We start from the raw sequence: 18280 nt of genomic DNA on the forward strand, positions 1-18280 counted from the left end.
ATTATCGGACACACAACGTCCGCTTCCCTCAAAAAATGTCAGTTTGACATTTTTGCTGTAGAGTGAAAACATTTGACATCAAATGATGATATTGCATATAGTTGTATTGTATAGTGATGATTTACATTTAGTGGGATTCCTAATGCCCAACTCCTCTCTGAGCTCATCAGTACATCATTAATATTAATCATTCTATGGAGAGGATAAAGACTATATGACTGTGATTTCTGTTATATTGTCTGTCTACATGTTGTTGCTGAACCATTTGTGTTCAATCTGTTGCTTAGAGGGTTAAAGCGCCGCAACATAGATGCTAATTAGCGTTGCATTAAGTTAGCGGAGGGCTTCTTCATTGAGTTGTTTGGCTCTTTTGAAATACACAAGGTGTAATTCTCTTTGTTTTATGTTGAACTTAACTGTAAACCTCAACTGGGAGTGGCATTAAATAGCCACTTTTTTTTTCAAAATTGTTCACTATTTGCCAAACTGCTGCTGATTGTATAGTGTGAGTTGAGTTCATGGCCACCATGTTGCGCTCGCATCTCAAGTCTGCACTGGCAAGTCAAAGCAAAATAATCGGGCAAATGACAGCTCGTATCTCATAAGAGTTGAAACACAAGAGCCGCAAGCATCGTAGAGAAAAAAAATAGAGCCACGCCTACTAGCAGACTGCCTATCACGGCATTGTTCAATGGTGCATTTCCTAACCTTGCAAAACTAAACAACTACAAAATTCTTATTTGAATAAGCGAGGGTAATTTGTGATGATTATCGCTGCTCAACATGTTTGGATATTTGTGGTATGCACCAGGGGTCGATATTGGGGCCCACACTATTCATACATTATCAATGAAATAATGTACCTTTAACAATGAATCTGGTACTTTTTTCTGACAACATAAGCATTTTTTGTTTCGGTGATGATCTAAGATAATTGCAGCAAACAATAAAATAGAATAGAATAGAATAGAATAGAATGAACATGTTTCAAATGTGGTTTAATTATAATAAAACTATCACTAAATGTGAACAAAATGTATATTTGAAAATTACACCATAGATAATCCTGAGACGGATGGATGGATGGACTGGAATTCTTGATTATTCATTTATCTTGCGCAATGGTGAAGGGGTATGATCTAATTAATATCTTCCTACTCCTTTTCGGGCTAGCCGGACATGATATTTCATTTTGGGATGTTTATATTGTAGATTTTTTCTCAGTTCTTGTTTTTTTTTGGACTGCCTATTTAAAATAAACTTGAATTAATCAATCATGAACTCATCACTCGTCACCTATGCTGTCCAACACGGCTACGGCCGTTATTTCTCATCAACTGACTGATATTACAGCTTCAATTGTGCTTGAAAGTGAGCGTAAGATAAGATGAGTAGATGATAATGATTTGTTGGTCGTAATCAAGTGGGTCAGCCACAACGTGCTTGCGTTTTAGATGCTCGTGTATCACTGTCATGCTGCCATGAAAGGCAAGTTCTGTTTTGCAGGTTTTGCACCGCATCTGTATTTTTGGGTGAAATGCTCAAACTTTTAGGCTCCGTTGCAAACGCCACTTGGCCATGATACAGATAGAGCCAGTGTTTCTGGTTACGTCACGGCCAACCCGGACTACCACTACTGCGCATGTGCGTCGAGTACAGATGGCAGACAATACTGATGCAGATCTGAGATTTTAAAAAAACGAAGCTTCAAAAATCAGATGACATCGATTGTTAAATTTTGTTTGTGATCTAACTTTTTCCCTATCTCAAAAGCTATTATCAATGGTACAGTAAAGGAAATCATACAAGGAAAAAGGTTAGCTAAGAAGTGGGACACTGAGAGGGTTGAGGAGAGGCGAAAGGAATACATTGAGATGCGACATAGGGCAAAGGAAGAAGTGGCAAAGGACAAACAAGAGACATATGATGACATGTATGCCAGGCTGGACACTAAAGAAGGAGAAAAGGATCTATACAGGTTGGCCAGACAGAGGGATAGCGATGGGAAGGATGTGCAGCTGGTTAGTGTGATTAAGGATAGAGATGGAAATATGTTGACTGATGGAAAGAATACTTCGAGGAGTTGATGAATGAGGAAAATGAGAGAGGAGGTAGAGTCGAAGAGGCAAGTGCGGTGGACCAGGAAGTGGCAGTGATTAGTAAGGGGGAAGTGAGAAAGGCATTAAACCGGATGAAATATGGAAAGGCACCTGGCCCTGACGACATTCCTGTGGAGGTGTGGAAGCATCTAGGAGAGGTGGCTGGGCGAGTTTTTGACCAGCTTGTTCAATAGAATTCAAGCAACGACATCATCACATTACTGGATGTGTACGTCTGTAGGGCGTGTGTATATTGAGTGCCTGTTTGCAACGTGTGTGACTTTGTGGGTGTGCATCTGAGTGTGTGTGTTTTTGGTGTCTTTATGTGCTTGAGTTTGTCTAGTGCAGGAGCATTTACTTGTTCTCCCCGAAATCAATTGTCAAGACTTTCTTTTGACTTTATTGAGAACACTTCATACATGAAAATGCTGAACACAGGTCAAAGGTTAGCGTGAGAAATATAGGATAGCAGATGGATGAAGAGGAGGAAACGGCGAGCATGAAATCACTGTAGGAAGGCGTCGGCCGTCGTCGGGCTCGCTCACGCAAAGAGCACCAAGGAAGACGGAGACGGTGACTGCCGCCAGCGGGAGTAGGTCGCCCGCGCCGTCGGTTTGTCGGGAGCAGGACGCCCGCGCAGTCGGCTTGGCCGCGTTACACAAGTCTCGGTCATCGCAACAATTGACTTTGTCTTTACATTCTGTCACCTTGGTGATCTTTCCATCATCTGTAAGGAGTCATAAAAAGAAAGATTTTAAGGAGGCATTGGGTTACCTGATCTCCAGGCATCGGGTCACGCCAAACCTACTGTTTTTTTTTTGTTTTGTTTGTTCTTTTGTGTACATCCTTCACACCGCTGCCTTGTGGGCACGTCTTTCGAGTGCCTGACAAATCTTGCAGGCCTCTTCCACCAGCGCATTTGTAGCATTTCAAATCTGAGCCACAAAAGATTCCTCGTTGAATTCCTTTCACAAGAAGGCTTGCTCGGCCTCGGGAGCAGGCTTCTCGTCCTACTCGCTGTTGTCATTCTTATTTCTGGCTGTATCGCCATCGTTCTTACGAGTCTCTTTTGCTGGGTTTCGAGTCGTAGCGGCTGCAATACAAATGTCTGCGGCACAGCAGGTGACGCTGTTTTTGGCACATTTCCCGGCAGTCGTTTCGCAGCCCGTCCTGGTTATCATGGTTGCATCGGCATCTGTCAGGCATCATTAAAAAGAAACATTTTGAGCTGTCCCATCAGCAGGCATCGGGTGGAGCAAAGCCTACCCTTTCTTCCAGTGAAACATTCAGTCACACGCTTCCTTGCTTTTGCGGCCAGTTGTCTCCGTCTCTCCTTCGCCAGCGGCTTTTTGCAGTTCTAGTTTGTTTAGAATGTGTAGCATTCCAATCCCTGTGCTGATCTAAGACACAAAACAAGTTGAGACTTGTGTTGACTTTCCAGGTCGCGCAGGAAGAGCAAAACAGATCCGCTGTAAAAACGGACTCAAAATGTATAAATTGTACAAAGAATAGCAGGACTATTACATTTATTTATTACAGGTCTGTTACTAAATACAGAAAAACGGACACCATTTTCTTCCCATTTTTTTGGTACCCGGAAATCGGGTGTGTGAATTTATCTGAAGTCCAACCAAATCGTTTTTTCTCTATATTGTTTCAGGAAATACTTAATTCTTTTCAGATTACATTGCTGGGAAATCCGTTTAACAATGTTTCAATTTTACAATTCGGTTGACATTCACGTTAGAAACCTTAAATGTCCTTAATTCACCATTATTCCTGTTTTCTGTGAAGTTTGAAGTAACTCATTACATTTCTGTCTTCACCAGTTAGAAACATTCGGGCGCTTTGTTTATTCTCTGTCTAGTCTATTCTTCACTACATTATTCTTATTGGAGATGAGCAATTTTATAAAATTGTAAACAAAAATTACAGGATTATTGCATTCACCTATTATGTGCCTCAACAAAATAAATGATTGCATACCTGCTATTGATGGATGATTATGATGATAATTTTGACAGTGATCAGAAATATAAATTGTCAAGATAGTTACAGGGCTATTACATTTTCAACTAAAAACAATAAATGCATTATTTTTTTAATTATTTGCCTCAATACAATCAAAGCACGGCTTTTATGCGCTTGCCGGCTTCCATTGTGTCATTTCCAATGACACTTCCAGTTGCATCCCTTCAAATTTGATTTTTCTCACCCAAACGTCTGCCCGCTCACGTTGATCAAGTTTCCAAAGTTGAGTCGTTACCTGTTGGGAACAAGATCATGTATAGGAGCAGCAGTCGCAACCGGAATTTGGACTTCATCCTGCTGCTTCTGGAGAGAAGATCAAAGTGAGGAGAAAATCGGGAGTTCAGCCTAGCAGATCTTCGCTGCAATGTCTTTCCGATGACCGCTGTTTGCGTTCGCTGCAAACTGAGCCTACTACCACTACTTACCGTAGCGTAACGTGCTATTGTTGAGTCCTTACAGGGTGGGCGACTACAACGTCATCATCGAGTAGCAGCACTCTTACATGTCAGGGTCCAGTCTTTATGATGTGGCGCAAACACAGCGTGATGCTAACGTGATCATAAAGTATCAACACGGTTATGCATCGGAGTCAGGTCCTGATGAGGTGGTTAAAACACAGTGTGACAACTACATGATCAGTGGCGCATGTCAGGGACATTGTGTCGTTACAAGGTGGCGAAAACAGCGCAACGCTAATGTGATCATTAAGTATCAACGCAGTTATGCGTCACAGTGGAGTCATTATCAGGTGCATTGACGATGACTCACTACGTCCGTGTCGCTGCCTTGAAGTTGATGGGAATTTAGCAGCAAACATGGAAACAAAATGCAGCTTTGCGCCGTAGGTTCATTCGAGGGTCATTTGTCCAGGATTCCCGTGCACACAACCACCCCCTGCTGGCCAAAACCTTGACTGTCATTTCAACTCCTTGTGAAGCAACCTTTTTCGCTGTCCCCAATAACCCGGCAACTATGTAAGAACGCCATCTGAAGCTTCGTAATCAATAAAGCCTTTTAGTTCGACGCTCCTGTCAATCGTTCCCTCGTGTCTACAACTTCGTCGGTGAAAATAAAAGTCTGGACGCTCCTTTTGGTCTTGTTCAGTTTTCTTCCAAATCAAAGCAACGATCCAAAAGGAGTCCATTGTGACAAAAACAAAGAGCGAGGCTCATAGAGCAACAAAAATAAGAAACATGGAACGATGACAAGAGAGCGGTGACAAAACATTGCCTGACCGCATGACTTCCCGGTAACCACACAGATCCTTCCGCATTGAAGGCGATTAAATAGCTCCATTCGGCCACCAGAAAGCCATTTTGCGTATTACGAAAGCTATAGGAAATGTTACACTCGTTATATTACCCACACACGTGCGTATGTGCGTGCGTGCGTGCGAGCGCCCGGCTGCTGGCTGTCTCGCTCAATTACTGCTTAAGTGCTGGTAATTTGGGAGTCTTGATTGAGGTGCAGCTTGTGATTTCGGAGGCAGCCAACAGCTATCATCTCCCCGGCTCACTTTCGCGCCTTCCGCTCTCATTGTTCCTTTTACTCATCCCCCTTTTTTACTCCTCTATCCAGCCATTTTTCTTCAAAGGGAAAAGAGTCATTCGAGGGCACTCGTTGAAAAACGTAGCGAGGAAATACTGATAAAATGACTCTCGTGGATTACAGTAATCTCCCCATTGTTGGCGGGGGGACAGTAAATGTCACTACTACTCTCACTGTGTCGTTGACGAACCTCTTTCATAATTGCCTATAGGTGCCACAAGGTGGCACCAAAGCACGACTTTTCTATTACACAAAACTTTGGCGCCATCTTATGGCATCGTAAACAAAAAGCAGCAACCAGATGAGTTTTTGGGTAAGTAACTACGAGTAGTAGTAGTCGTTCTAAAAAAATTGTTTTGGGGTGATAATCATCGTCCAGCCATCTTTTTTATGGCGCTTGTCCTCATTAGGGTCCAGGTGAGCATGAGCCTACCCCAGCTGACATTAAAGTTACAAAAAATAAAATCAAATTCAATCATTTCGGTATCCTTTTTTTCATCCAATACATAGAAAAATAAATGAGTAACGACTTACTTTTGGCTTTCCTGTGGCCTGCAGAGGTGAAAATCCAGGGACATGACTAAAGTGTGAATTGAAACTAAATTCTGTTTTGTTTTTGTAAAGAAAATAAACAAAATGATATTTGGGATAAAGAGTAACACTAATGTGTGTGACTGCGTGTGTGTGAAAAAAAATATTTGAGTTAGTTTTATCGTAGATTCCTACGTTTTATTTCAAACAAACATCCAAATTGGCACCCCTAAAAATGTCAATCAAATTTGAAATAGGTTACGCAATAAGATAGATTACAAGGCAGTCTAAATCAGCCACCTAATTGACCTGGAGAAAACCCACGCAAGCACTGGGAGAACAGGCCACCTCCACACAGGAAGGCCGGAGATCGGATTCAAATCCAGAACCTCAGAAATGTGAAGCAGACTGTCTAACCACTAGCCCGTATACCTTTTTATTCTGATCTTTACGTCCTTCTACTGGCGGCAAGGTGGGGTATATACGGTCAACGGATCTGGTTCGCCGTCGAGAGATTCTGGGTTTGAATCTCGACTTAAGGCCCTCCTGCGTGTGTCACCCGTGACCTCGGCGAGGGTAAGCTCTTTGGAAAACAGATTTTCCGCAATTCAATTTGTCTTCTTCCAAAAACAAACTTATTTTCCAAGATTAACCAATCATTGTATCCAATTTTTCTCCCGGCAGTGATCACGTCCGAGGGATTTTAATGAACACAAAGGTCAAGTCAGACGCCGCCGTCGGTTAACACGCAGCGATGAGCGCACGGTTCAATAAATGAATTTGCAAAATGCCAACATCATTTATTACCGTCGGGGGGGGGGGGGGGGGGGGGGGGTCCAAACCGTCTCGTTACGGCATCGCTAATGAGAAGATGCTAAATATAGTTTGCAGCATATTTACACGCAACCCGATGGCAAAACGTGGCCTAGTTAACCTCACACTGCTTTCGGACTACAGTGAACCCACGGGGCGGGGGGCCGGGGGGAGGATATCCCTCCGCCGCGCTTTAAACACACTTCAACTTATTCAAACATCCTTTTTTAAACTATTCCTTAGCACCCGTTCTCGCTGTCGCTGCCAAGAAATGGGAAACTACTGTATAACATCACTTTGAGTAAACAAACAAACAAACAAAAAGACTGGCTCGCAAAGTTCTCCAAATGAGTGCTTGCGTCAAGCTGTTTGTTTGTCACTCCCAGTTGAAGTTGACTGTGAAATTGATTCATAAAAGAAAAGACACTAAAACATGTATATTCAAACTAAAATGTTCACATTTAAGAAATCCAGCCATATAATTACAACAGTGTGTTAGCTTCATGCTAGCATGTCATGTGAAATACAGTAGCACGGAAATTAGCATTGATCTTATGGTAATTCTTAACCTTGAAACAGCAGCTACATTAAAATACATTTTCATTTTTTCATTTTCCGTTCATTTTAATTGAAGAAAAAAAAAAATATATATATATATATATATATATATATATATATATATTTGAAGAAAAAAATTCCGCTAGCTCAATGCTAGCAAACTGTATAATGTGAAATGCCATAGAAAGGCTAACATAAATGAGCATAGATGTGACAGTTATTGTAAACCGCGTTAACATATTTTTGATCCTGCAAGTAAAATGAAAGCTGAGCTTGTTGGCGAGTATGTGGGCTTCTGATCATGAATAATGAATGACTCAGGAAAGCTATTGAGACTGCTGTGAGCCAAATGTTCTTCCAAATAACAGTACTCATCCACCAGAATATTAGCTACACATGCGTAATCGTTGCTAACTTTTTTTTTGTAATACTCAAGAATCCCCCCAGAATATTAACACTGTTTTCTTATAAAATTGAGCCTTTTTTCTTGTAATATTGGCCTTTTTTCTTTTTTTTTTGGTAATATTACAAATTTAGTCACGTAAAAGTCACTGTTTTTCATGTGAATTTTTTTTTCTTATTGTAATATTACCACTTTTGTCCTCCTGTATTGTAGCTTTATTGTTGCAATATTCTGACTGTGCGTAACATTGTTTATTGTAAAGTTGAGGTGTTTTTTTTTTAATTGTAATATTGAAAAAAAAATTCCCTCCATATTACAAATTAATCATCTAAAATTCTGACTCTTTATGTCATTAAATTGTTTTTTAAATTATTATTTATTGTAATGGTACAACTTTCTTTTTCTCACAATACAACTTTTGGCCCACATTTTTGTCCAGGCCAGTTTCACAAGTTTAGTTTTTTAAAAAAGAATTCCATTGTGGTTCAATGGAATTCAAAAACAATGCCTGATTTTCATTGGCTCATTTTCATACCATTTTTATGTATTAATATTTCTGTCAGATTCAAGTTCTTTTTTTTTTTGTGACCACTGCGGGTTTTTTCTTTCATTACCAACAATCCTCCCACGTGTATATTTATAATGCACACTACCTGCAACATTGCGGCTAAAAAAAAAATAAAATAAAAACAATTTTAGACAAACTTTTGTGTTCAATGGTCAGCTCAATTATGTATTCAGCGTGCTACGTCCTGTGTTTATATTTTATTGTTTTTTCTGGTCATTTTAATAGTGTAATTATTATCATTATTTTCATTTTTATTTTTTTTTAAATTCTGTGTCACTTTCATAGAAAATAGATGGATGTCCCTAAGGAGGTGGTCTGTGGGTCTCTTCCCACGTGACACAAGGGAACTGGATATGGATTACAAATAGTCACGGGCAGTGGTGCAGCGCCTCAAACAGTCCATAAAGTATTCAAGAGGGTTCATTTGGGGAGCGCTGTGTTTCCGATATGGGCTATAATTAGATTTGTGCGCTCGAAAGGCTCCCGGGGTGTTGATCATTGTTTTGTTTTTTTCATGAGATGCACAGACCCGTGACTCTCGCCCTCGCAGACTTCGCGTGTTGCTATTTTCAGAGCTGTGATGGAAGCTGGCAAGTTGGCAACTTTTGATTGGGTGCAAAGTGATGATTGATGGTATTGATCTCACTAACAAGTGCAGTCGTCTGATATCAATTACTTGACTTGAGCATGGAAATTGAAGTGTGTGCGCCCTCTGCCTGTTGCAAAGTGAATGATAGTTTGATGCAAGGAAGAGCTACATTTAAAACCTAAATTCTAATATGCGTTCCATGAAATTGTATTCGTATATTTCCAACATTTTGTAACGAAAATAACATTTTTGTTGGACGCCTGCATTTCACGTCGTCCGAATGGTCACACATTAATAACCACAATCTTATACATCTCATTGACAATCTCCAGTGAGTATGATGTATTTCTGTATCTTTAATGGCATAAAGAAAAATAATACCAATAGATTATGCATTTGTAATTCAAAATTCGTCTCCTTGTGGTGACTAACGAACACAACAAACAGAGAATGAGAGGAACTCACGGGAAAGCACAAAAACACACAGCAGAGACGATATGAGTTTAAAAAAAAAAAAAGTATTTATAATATGATACAAGGATATTCTGTGCAATTGTGGGCTGTGAAACCTGTACATTATGAACATTGTTGCAACCTGAAAGCAAGAGCGTGGCCGTTTGGCTCGCTGGGCCACGGCGCAAAAAAAAAACAAAAATAAGCTGCGCTACACAAATGAGATTCCTGCACGAGAATACAAAGGCCGTATAGCTCAAGATTACATATTTATATCGTGATATAAAGTGCAATAGGAATGAACACTGGCAGCGAAAAGGCCTGAAGTGCTCGGTGACTTGAGTGTAAACTGATCACGGATCAACGTATGGCAGAAGTCTATTAAGACTGAGTTGGCTACACATCCCAGGGAGATTTGATAAGCTTGACTGTATCAAGCACGATGAAAAGCTATGAAAGGGTTATTAGCATTTCTGTGCAATATACTGAAAATATCGCCGACAGCTGAGTGAGAAACGTCTCCACGAGATCTCCTTTTATACAATTATAAATAGGTGTGTTGACTTTTGCTGCACTGAAGCATACATAGCACCACAGGCTCAATTTCCGTATGAAATAAAACGAGGAGGTTCGTTCCTACCAAAAGAGGAATACAAAGTCCTTTGCATTAGCGATAGAGTATGAAAATACACGCACTTGGTTAGTGACGAAACGGGCTTTTCTCCTTCTGTATAAAGGTTACAAAAGCTGGTGAGGTCGGCCCCCCTCGCCGTCGGCTGTCGAGAGTACAGGAGAGCGAAAAAGAGCGAGGCGTCCGCGCAGGTGGATTCTTTTTAAGGCTGCTGGGAACCCTGTTGAGATGACGGGACAGGAAGCCAGCGTCAGACACGCACACGAATACACGCAAATTGAAATGAATCGAAATGCCATTCCTGTCCCCAAAAAGCCAACACCTTTTCTTTCTCACCTTTTTAATTCTACGACAAATATGAGTGACCGATTTAAAAGTTTCTCACGCACTTTGGCACAGAACGTTTCTGCAAAAAAAAAAAAAAAAAAAGAAGCTTCAAGCTGTTGAAGGCTTACAGCCAAACGACACATGGGACAAAGAGAATTACACGCTGTGTATTTCAAACATTTGCCTTATGACTCGCCGCTAGCTTAATGCTAAAAAATGCAAATGCAAAACTCCATAGATGGGGGGGAAAAAAAAAAAAAAAAGCATCAGCGTTGCAGTGCTATAAACCTTTAAACAACGGATATTTGAAGACAAGACTCGCAGGGCGATAAGGACCAGGCCGGACCGTGAATAGCAAAAATCCGCGGATAATTGACGCCCATTATAATTGCGTTTGATTTGATTGATTGATTGATTGATTTTTTAACTCCCCAAAAAATATTGAATAAGCGGGGATAAACCACCAATGGGTGATTTGAGGGTTGGTTCCCTGCAAAAAGAAAAAAACTACATTGAAAAATGTGGTGGCCAAGGCACGCACGCTAAAAGGAGCAACACGGTGTCCATTGAATTGCAGCACAAAAATGTGGGGAAAAAAAAAAAGTTTCTTTCAACGCAGTACAATATTATCGAGTGCTAATTTTGACGACTACCGTGGCTCTCCTCGCCTTGTCGTCTGGGGCCCCGGCTAAATCAACGTACCGCCGCAGTGCTACGGAATTTGGTCGGGCGCGCTTACCGAGTTGGTTCTTTTCCGCTTCCAGCAGTCGGGATTGAGGCGCTTCTGCTCCTCGGCCAGAGCCTTGGCCTCCGTGGTGTACAGCCGCCGCTCCTCGCTCTTCATCTTCTTCCACTTGTCGCCCAGGATGACACTAATGGCTCTGGAAAAGGAGAGGCCGGGCTCGAGATGTTCACGTACTCATTGGCCACATAAAGGTTACGATCTATACTGTAGAAACATACAATAGCATACAGAAAATCGTAGATGAATCAAAGACGCACCTGTTGTCTTTCCCCGGATACATCTGCGTGTACTCCACTCGGTACTTCTTGGCGAACAGCATGAAGGCGTTCATGGGCCGCTTGCATCTGGTGGGCGCGGCGCCGCCGCCGGCCCCCGGCGCCTGCCCCCTGCCCGACCTGCCGCCCGCCGACTGCGGGGAGCCGGAGCGCTCCAGTTTGTCGCAGTCCGGACTGGCGGCGCCGCAGCCGGACAGGCAGGTCCGGCGCTGGCGGGCCATGCTGCTCAGGACGTACACGGCGGACGAGTCCAGCGGGGTGAAGTCGTAGCTGCGACACACAAATTCACATTTGCCCCTCGTGAGCTATTTCCTAATCGAGCCAGATTTGGACTTTCAAACGACCCTGACAGAAGAAAACGGACGGATAGAAGTTGGATTTTTTTTTTTGATAGGGCTGCAACGAAATCAAATGAATCCACTAATACGACCACTTCATACGCTAATTAATAACACTCTCATTCGCTGAGGCCCGCGTCGCTCTCCAGGCTTGGCCCCGCCTTTTTAAAGCCATACACACTCAAAAGTCACAGATACTACAGTAGCGCATGAGGATAGTGGCGCTAAATGGACAAAAATAATACCTCTCATGCATGTTATTGTTTAATAATGCAAAATCTATTTTGATCCTATTAATTGATGGGGTAGTCGCGATAATACTCGACACTAAAACTATCCGATAGCTGCAGCTATCCTTTTTTCCCCAGTTTGGGCTCATTCGAGTGAATTCTCAAGTGCAGTTTCCCAACCTTTGCAGTATTGTTTACATGAGAAATCTCTCACAACACACCAGCAAAGCGAAAGTGTCAAAAACTATGTACATGCAAGCCCTGTAATATTTGCAGTGCGGCATTCCCAAATTCGCCTATTTCCCCATTCTTTTTTTGCAGCCCACCCTTTTGTGCTCAGGCCAAAGCAATAAGAGTATTTCCTTTGGCGCCATCTGGTGGCAGCATGTTGAAGTGAGGTGAATTTTATTTCGACACGAGTCTGCTATCTTGTGATATCTGCAGACAAACCGTCTGTGAATCGCTGCTCCAGTAGTAGTTGATGGAAGTACAAGCCCAGGAATTTGCCCAAAATGGCTGAATTCCTGTCCACTTTCACAAACGGCTCCTTGAGACTTTTTCCTGCGTCGTGTTATGATAGACACGTCTGGGCAATTTCGCGTCGATCGGCTAATTCTTTCTCACTCTCCAGGGGGCGCTGCGAGTGAGTTTCGGGAACGCCGTCGTAAGTAGCGATCATGCAAACTCCGCCGGTACGTACCTTCGAAATGTATCAAAAACGACAGAATCGTCGCATTTAATGGCATCGGGGTGGTTTGGCGGCAGGCACGTGTCGCCCAGCTGCATCTCGTAGCATGGAATCCCATGATGCACCACGGTGAGGCTCGGGTAAAAGGAGGCCCACCCTGACAACGCAACGGACGTGCAGTACAATCATTTCAAAAACACGTTCCAGACTTTAGCCGTCGGGTCCTGTACCTTTACTTCGGACAAAAAAGGGATGGTCCAATCGGCATTCGGCGGTTAAAAGGCCGTCGTCGGGGTAGCCGGGGTCAAAGGTGAGTTTAAGAACTGCCTGGCTGTAGGACAACGTCTCTTCGTGGCTTATCAGCTTCAACCCCTCGCAGCCAAATCTCTAAAATTGTGGGGAAAAGGACCAATCAAACTTCTCTAACACAACTACTTACTTAAAAGCTATAAAACTGAAAAAAAAAAAAGCATGACTAAAAGCTGACAAGAATTGGACAAAAAGGGAAAATAAATAAGTCAAAAACTGGCAACCCTTGGACCCAAAAAAATCTGGCAAATAACTAACAAAAAATGGACAAAAAAAAAACAAACAAAAAAAAAAACACAAATTGATACAAATCTGAAAAAATGCACAAAAAAAAATCTGCCGAATATTTTTTCCCCAGAAAGAAACATTGTCTTTATTTAATAAAAAAAATCCAATCCAACCTTAAGTGAGGAGGAAGAGGAGGAGGAGGAGGAGGACGGCATCATGCTGTCATCGTCAGAATCTTCATCGGAATCCCCGAGCTCGTCGGCCTCCTGCCACTCCACGTTTGGACCGCGATGGAAGCGAAGACGGGTTCCTGCAACACACGCGTCCACCAGATTGTGGGGAGAATACACACACATTCAAAGTGTCATGAAGTGTACTTTAAAATACATTTATATTCATATACAGGGGCTTTATGACGGTCCCGAAATATGTGGTTACGAACGGCGTGCAATGTAGTTTGCGCAAAGGTGTAAGTAATTGGGCAAAAAAAAAAAAGGGATTGTAAATTAGACAAACATTGACAAACCATGGAAAAAATACCTGACAAAGATGACCAAAAAAAAACAAAAAAACAGATACAAATCTTATAGAATATAGCAAAAAAATGTAAAAGAGAAAACCTGAATACCCTGACAAAAATTTGGGAAAAAATAGGTCAGATATACCTTGGACAAAAATTTGATAAAAACATACCCCAAAAAAAAAAATAATAATAATAATAATTTCCTAAATCTGACAAAATCTGTACCATTATCTGGCAACAAAAAAAAAACTGACACTTTTTTTTTTAAAAACTTCACAAAATCTAACAAAAAGCAGACAAAACATTGAACCAAACCCCTGCACTGGATGAAGTAATTACTACCAAAAAGGGGGAAAAAACTACATCTGACAAAAAATAGACCTAAACAATGGTTTAAAAAATAACCTGACAAAAACATCACAAAAATTGGACCAAAAAAATAAATGCCTGACAAATCGCAAAAATCTGGAAAACAACTGACCACAATATGGCAAAAATCAGGCAAAGGAAAAGCTGACATAGCTGACAAAAACTTTGACGCAAAAAAAAAAACTTGGTCAGAAGTAAGACTAAAATTCACTAAACTTTCCAAATCCTGACAAAAAACAAGCAAAATTGGCAAAGTAAATAGACAAACTGGTAAACCTTGGACAAAGATTTGGCAGAAATTTGACAAACACAAATCGGAAGAAAAAAAAAACAGAACAGAAAAAACTGACAAAGTCTACCCAAAAATACCAAAAAAAAAAAAAGTAAAATATAAAATAAAGAAATCTGACAAAAACCTAACAAAAAACTCACAAAAAATGGGGGAAAAAAATGTCAAAAGATAGCTGGGATAGGCTCCGGCAGCCCGCGACCCTTGTGAGGAGAAGCGGAATGGAAGATGAATGAATGAATGAATGATTATTTTATATGGAAGGGTTACACATATTTTCCATAAAGATATTCATAAAGTTGAGACGAACCACCGACCTTTCAGGAAGCAGTGCCAGGCCGTGGAGGGCCACGCGTGAGACCAGGCCATGTCTTCGTCATCAGAGAAGGACGACGACATGGAGAAAACGCCGGACTCGGACTCGCTGCTGGCCTGCCGTGACATCGTCATGACAACCGCCATTAACGAGCGCGGGGGGAAACTATTCGGCTTCGACCGCCGCCGTGAAAAGAGCCCGCTCGTTACCCTGACACGCCTGCGCTCCCGGAGGTGACCTCTGGAGGGGCTGGGCGCGCTGCTGGCCAGAGGAGGACGGGCGTAGGAATGTAAACTGTTGCTGGTGCCAAAGATGTGGACTGGAGATGATCTGCGCGTCGAGGAAAGACCACAACAAAGGCAAGAAGTTGAAACGATTTCCTCCGTCCCGCGTGCTTACTGTGTACACTGGACACTTCGTTAGGTACACATGCAGGCTAACGAGAGCCAACAGAAAAGCAAAAGCAATTGAAAAAAAGGTCTTCGTACAAACGACAGTTCGTGCCTTGCGATACGAATGCCTCAACTTCAGAGTTGTTGTTGTTTTCCGTGTCCTGAGATACGAGCAAAGACTTGCGATTCGAGTGCGCTTCAGACCCTCGCCCGCGAGATAGCGGCAGCAAATTCGCGTTGCTTTCCTCGCGGTGGAAGGACAACAACAGTAGGTGGCGCTAAGGCGCCATTAAACTAGTTCGCCGACTGCCAAAAGACTCCGCTGAGGAACAACACCACCAACGGCGAGACATTCAAAACTGTACAAAATGACCAAAAACTGTTGACTCCAAGCCCCCCCTCGCCGACCCCCAAAAAAACTGTAATGTGAACCTCTTGTGTGGGGCATCTTTGAGCAGCAGCGGGCTCTGAAGACTGGTGGCGATGTTGGCCAGCTCGGCGAGCCAGTTGGTGTCGCCCGAGCCGCTCGTCTCCTGGTGCGACACTCCGGCGCCCACCTGGAACAAGCCGAGCGAGCGGCGGTCCTCTTCCACCGCCTGCAGCTCCGGCATGTCATCTGCACGCACGGCAGGAAGTAAATCGGTATACAAGAAAACCGCACGATATCCCAATGTATTTCTTTGGGAATGGGTTTTTAGTAGCTATCAAATTTAGTCGCGCACTCGCGAGTATGGTCGTACGCTTTGTTTGCACGTGTTGCTGCGCCGTGTGTGGTCACGTAGCAGTTGGATAAAGGTTTATATTTACCGTAACATCGATGCTCATTTCTGTTAGCTTGTCTATGGCGTTTTGCATGATATGTTAACATTAAACGAGTATACATTTGTTAGAGAAAATGAAAAGGCTTCATTCTCTTTTGCTGAATGTTCTGTTTTGTACGTGTTGATGCTCCGTTTTTGCATTTTATGTTAGCATTAAGCTACGAGGCTTTTGTTAGAAATGGCATGGCTTGTTTTAACGTTTTAATATACAATGTTTTCCCTGAAAGTGATGTTATATGATCGCCTCCATTTTCTTGACAGCGAGAGAGTGAAAACGGTCACCAAGGAATTAAAACAAAAAAAAAAGTCCGTTTTAATTAGTTTAAATGTGTTTAATTAAAGCAAGCAGGAGAGGTAAAAGTGTAACAAAATGTCTTTTTACATGTCGGATTTTCATCCATTGGAGCGTATCGTTCTCGGTTCACGCCAGTGCGATTTGGCGTGTGCGTTACCGTAGTCCATGTGGCAGCCGGGCGAGGAGGGCAGGTCCTCGTTACACTTGAGCGGATCGTACATCTCGTCCATCCTCGCTACGCTGCGTCGACTCCCTTTTTAACTCGCAGGATACGCGCCAACTCACTCCGTCGTCTTGATCCTCATCACATTACCTGCAAAACAAACAAAACAAAATAAAAAAAATACACGACAAGATTCAAGTTGTTTTCTTACTCTCGTAAAAAAAATGGGTGATTTTTAAGATGCAAAGCTGTATTTTTTTTCTAAATGTCATATTTTCGTGATAATCATACATTTTCCATTTTTTTTTTTTAAATCTATTTTCAAGATTAAAATCATTTCATGAGGTAGTCTCATTTTTATATCAGCGGCAGTATTGCGAGAATTCTTTTTTTTAGAAAATAGTTGCATATTTATATCATAAATTATCTGCGTTTGAGAAAAAAAAAGATAAGCTGGTTATTTTTCAGATAGTCATATTTTAGTTTGAGTTGTAATATTTGAGAGAAAGATAATAAAAAAATAAAAACCTTTTCCAGAATAAAGTCATATTTCCGAGGAAAAAAAAAAGTTATTTTCGAGATGAAGAGCCATATGGCTTTGAGATTACAGTTGGAATATTATGAGAAGAAAGTTGCATATTTCCAAGATAAAATGTTGCATGTCTTTAGATTAAAGTTATACTATTTCAAGATAGATAGATATGACTTTAAGAAAATAATAATAATGACGCCTTTAATGTGATTTTATGTTTTTGCAGTGTTGCGCAGGTGTACCTAATGTTGTGGACTTTTGAGGATTTGACAAACGTCTACATAATACATTCGACGTATAAATATGATGGGGGGTGGGGGTGGGGGTGGGGGCATTCCTTTGTCCTTCAATCCCCACGGTGAACGTGGAGGGCCGGTCACGTGACCGTGCGCGCGCAGGCCTTGTTTATAAACTGGCGAGGCACCTTGCGCATGCGCACCAGAGCTCATTCATTCCCAACTGCGCAGCCTTGTCGACAAACTGCTGCCAAAGTGCCTTTTGAAACACTCGCGACAATGCCACACATCCAAACGTCACCGACAATATTTCGTGTCGCGGGACAAAAGAAAAGTGGGCTTCTTCTATGGATGGCTTTCTTTTTTTTTTTTTTTTTTTTTTTTTTTTTTTCTCTTTTTTTTTTCCCTCCCCACTGTAAACAAAAGAATGTCAACAAGTTGAGACATGACGCAACCTCCGTCTTTCTGTCTCTCTCTGGCCCACTTCCTCGTGACGAATGACATCGGGACGCAGCATTTCAAGCGGGTCCGAGCGATTGCTGTCAGCGACAAAAAAAAAAAAAAAAAAAAAGAGGGAGAGGAAAAAAAAAAAAAAAAAAAAAAACGACGGCCAAGCTGCCGTTCGACGTTCAACAACCGTTTGACAACCTCAATGATTGATCTCGGCGGGGATATAAAGACGTAATCCAAGCATTTCTCCCGTTGAAAATCACTTTTGATCTTTATTTCTTCGCGGGGAAGGAGAAGAAAAGTAGGCGAACGTTGACTTACCAGAGCTGTCGCCATCGAGAAACTCTGTGGCATTCACTCGAGGGCTCGGGTGAGGGTCTCAAACCGACGCGTCCGATTGGACAACCGCACTGTCACTCACTCACGCGCGGCGATTCGATTGGCCGCTGAGGTTGGGAAAAAACATGAAGGGCGGGGCGGGCTCTGTTGACCGTAGTCTGATTGGATGAAAGTCCACGCCTGTTACCGCC

At 42.2% G+C, this 18280-nt stretch overlaps 1 protein-coding gene across 4 annotated transcripts; it reads right to left on the reverse strand.

Annotated features, from left to right (window-relative positions):
* Positions 1 to 2472: 2472 nt before the first annotated feature.
* Positions 2473 to 18200, reverse strand: hbp1 (HMG-box transcription factor 1). Of its 4 annotated transcripts, XR_009788470.1 has the most exons (13): positions 18072 to 18200; positions 16527 to 16682; positions 15686 to 15869; positions 15071 to 15191; positions 14863 to 14977; positions 13538 to 13674; positions 13058 to 13214; positions 12840 to 12984; positions 11554 to 11841; positions 11291 to 11432; positions 3366 to 3499; positions 2908 to 3294; positions 2473 to 2826 (listed from the first exon to the last, which is right to left on the reverse strand). XR_009788470.1 is itself a non-coding variant. In XM_061772890.1 (12 exons), the coding sequence occupies exons 2-11, from the start codon at positions 16597 to 16599 to the stop codon at positions 3386 to 3388; spliced, it is 1476 nt and encodes a 491-aa protein (XP_061628874.1). In that variant the 5' UTR covers positions 16600 to 16682; positions 18072 to 18200; the 3' UTR covers positions 2473 to 3294; positions 3366 to 3385. The 4 variants fall into 4 exon arrangements, 3 of the variants coding, with proteins under 3 accessions (XP_061628874.1, XP_061628876.1, XP_061628875.1); XM_061772890.1 differs by having other exon boundaries at positions 2473 to 3294; XM_061772892.1 differs by lacking the exons at positions 2473 to 2826; positions 2908 to 3294; positions 3366 to 3499 and adding an exon at positions 9477 to 10444 and having other exon boundaries at positions 18072 to 18199.
* Between the last annotated feature and the right edge of the window lie 80 nt (positions 18201 to 18280).

This window comes from Phyllopteryx taeniolatus, chromosome 5 (assembly GCF_024500385.1).
Source record: "Phyllopteryx taeniolatus isolate TA_2022b chromosome 5, UOR_Ptae_1.2, whole genome shotgun sequence".
NCBI classification, from domain to species: domain Eukaryota; kingdom Metazoa; phylum Chordata; class Actinopteri; order Syngnathiformes; family Syngnathidae; genus Phyllopteryx; species Phyllopteryx taeniolatus.

Bases quoted from the DNA above. Each gene is read 5' to 3' on its own strand.
- hbp1 (XM_061772890.1), bottom strand. From the start codon at position 16,599: ATGGACGAGATGTACGATCCGCTCAAGTGTAACGAGGACCTGCCCTCC. The intron at 15,192-15,685 runs GTTCACATTACA...CTCGACGCGCAG, and splicing joins AAAGATGCCCCACACAAGAG to ATCATCTCCAGTCCACATCT. The intron at 11,842-12,839 runs GTACGTACCGGC...TGTGTGTCGCAG, and splicing joins GTTTTTGATACATTTCGAAG to CTACGACTTCACCCCGCTGG.